Source organism: Phalaenopsis equestris, unplaced genomic scaffold (assembly GCF_001263595.1).
Source record: "Phalaenopsis equestris unplaced genomic scaffold, ASM126359v1 Scaffold233897, whole genome shotgun sequence".
Taxonomy (NCBI): domain Eukaryota; kingdom Viridiplantae; phylum Streptophyta; class Magnoliopsida; order Asparagales; family Orchidaceae; genus Phalaenopsis; species Phalaenopsis equestris.
Genome location: NW_018251827.1, coordinates 1 through 1,957, shown reverse-complemented (window position 1 = coordinate 1,957; position 1,957 = coordinate 1). Strand labels below are relative to the sequence as shown.

At 33.6% G+C, this 1,957-nt stretch overlaps 1 protein-coding gene across 1 annotated transcript; it reads right to left on the bottom strand.

Moving 5' to 3' along the window:
* Window positions 1–1,286: 1,286 nt before the first annotated feature.
* LOC110038797 (NAC domain-containing protein 35-like) lies at window positions 1,287–1,877 on the bottom strand (the record flags this gene model as incomplete). The annotated part of the gene is given in 1 exon segment (XM_020743698.1): window positions 1,287–1,877. A coding segment is annotated over 1 exon segment (535 nt), but the record flags the coding sequence as incomplete, so codon positions are not given.
* Window positions 1,878–1,957: the final 80 nt, after the last annotated feature.

Sequence of the window (1,957 nt, the reverse complement as noted above, 5' to 3'; positions counted from 1 at the left end):
GGCAATTTTAAATTCTTACTGCCGTCCTTATGAAATAATAAAATAAGATTTTATATGGAAACATAACATATATACTTATTTTTCCCTTATCATTTAAGAAAGGATGTTTTTTATCTAGTTAAAGCAAGTTATAACACTTGTAAAATCCCTACGATCTAAACTGAGGTAGTGGCTGCAACTACAAAATTTTCCCCAAAAAAGAAAATTTTGAAATATCTTTTATTTAAAATCCTGGAAAGAGCAGTTCCAGGATGTCCTTTTTCATAGAAATGATCCTCTTCCAAGATATTCTCACGGATGTTAAGATCATGTGTATAAGACTAGCTTTTTAACTTAAATTTTATACTTATTCTTGCCCTGGCTAAATTTTCTGGTACATATAGCACAATACCACATTTACCTTATGCAAATAATTCAATGTGTACGTACAAAATAAATACTAAAATATATTTCTTGGTGCTAGACTATTGATTTTATTTCTTAGAAGCGATTTTCATCCATGTGATTTCTATTATAAATTTATTAGTGAGTGCATTGGAGCGCAAATAAATTAGAAACCAAGTACGTTTCTACGCATCATATAAATTAGCCAGCTTTCACAAGCATTATACTCTAGAAAAATCTATATGATCTCCACCGGAAATTGGACAAAACCGCATGTTCTAATTGTATAAAACAATAGACGGTCATGCTTTACGTAAATTTATGGTGGTTGTCTGGCACGTAAAACAAAAACATTTGTTTTCTTATCTTTTTTCTGGAAAATAGAAAATGAGAACGTTCTGATGCTATTTTTATAATCATATGTCTATTCTCACTGATTATCACATTATCAACGCACTTATAAGTAAATTTTTATCTTCGTTTTTGACTGATTTTTTCTACTATTCTTTCCCTTCTTAATCAACGGAAATAGCTAACAAAAATAATTAAATAAAGGTGATGCCTACCTGCCAAGTTTGTAATCCACGCTACATCTATAAGAACAAAAATATACACTCTACGGCGGCAATTTCTGCAAGTCTTCTGACAAATCATTCTGGCATTATTTCACGTCAGTGAAGTCAATGTAAGAATCATACAGAAAATCATGCTGTTTTATAAATTTTATAAAATATCTAACTATAACGAAACATACAAATAACTATCAATTGTACAATAAAATTAAATAACTAGTATGTATGTATATATATATTTATGTCAACTCAACAACATAATCTCTTAAATAACAAATCTAGTTTAGTTCCTACAGGTAAGTTTTAAGCACGCAACAATGCTAACGGGCAACGTACCATAGTGTATTTAGAAGCTCTTAGCATATCAATGCGATATATCACGCTACTCACTGGAGGTTATTAGGATATTTAGCATTCCACTCCCAGAGCTTTTCAGAAATTGTAGATAATGAGACCGGCACCGTGTTGAGGGCAGGACGAAGAAGCTGGTACTGAGAGGATTGCAAATGCTGGATTTCGTCGGTTTGCTGCATAAAACGCTGGTTATTGTAACCAACTAACCTTTGGAGTTCATCAACTGCATCAGTGGAAATGGCCGCATGTGGACAAGGAAAAATAGAGCTCGGTGACGTGTAGGAATTTTGCGAGTTATTTATGTTGAGAAGGGAATGATTTTCTTCTTCTATGAGAGTGCTTGTGGTAGAAAAGAGTTCATGTGGCTTGATGTTATTGCTGACCAAGACATGGCTTTGATTAAGTTTCAGCAGATCATTTTCTTCTTCATGTGTTAAGAAAGTTGATGATTGTTGAAGGGTTGAGTGCTTCGCTGCGTTGGTGACAGATGATTGCTTGGGTGGAGGGAGTCGACGGTTCTCGTCTACTCCAGCTCTTTTGTACACGCGACAAAGTGAGATTTCAGCCTGCAAGCTCATTTCATAATGATGAGATTTTCTGTAATGTAAAATAGAAATGAAGATAAGGCATTATTGTTTGTTTGGTTG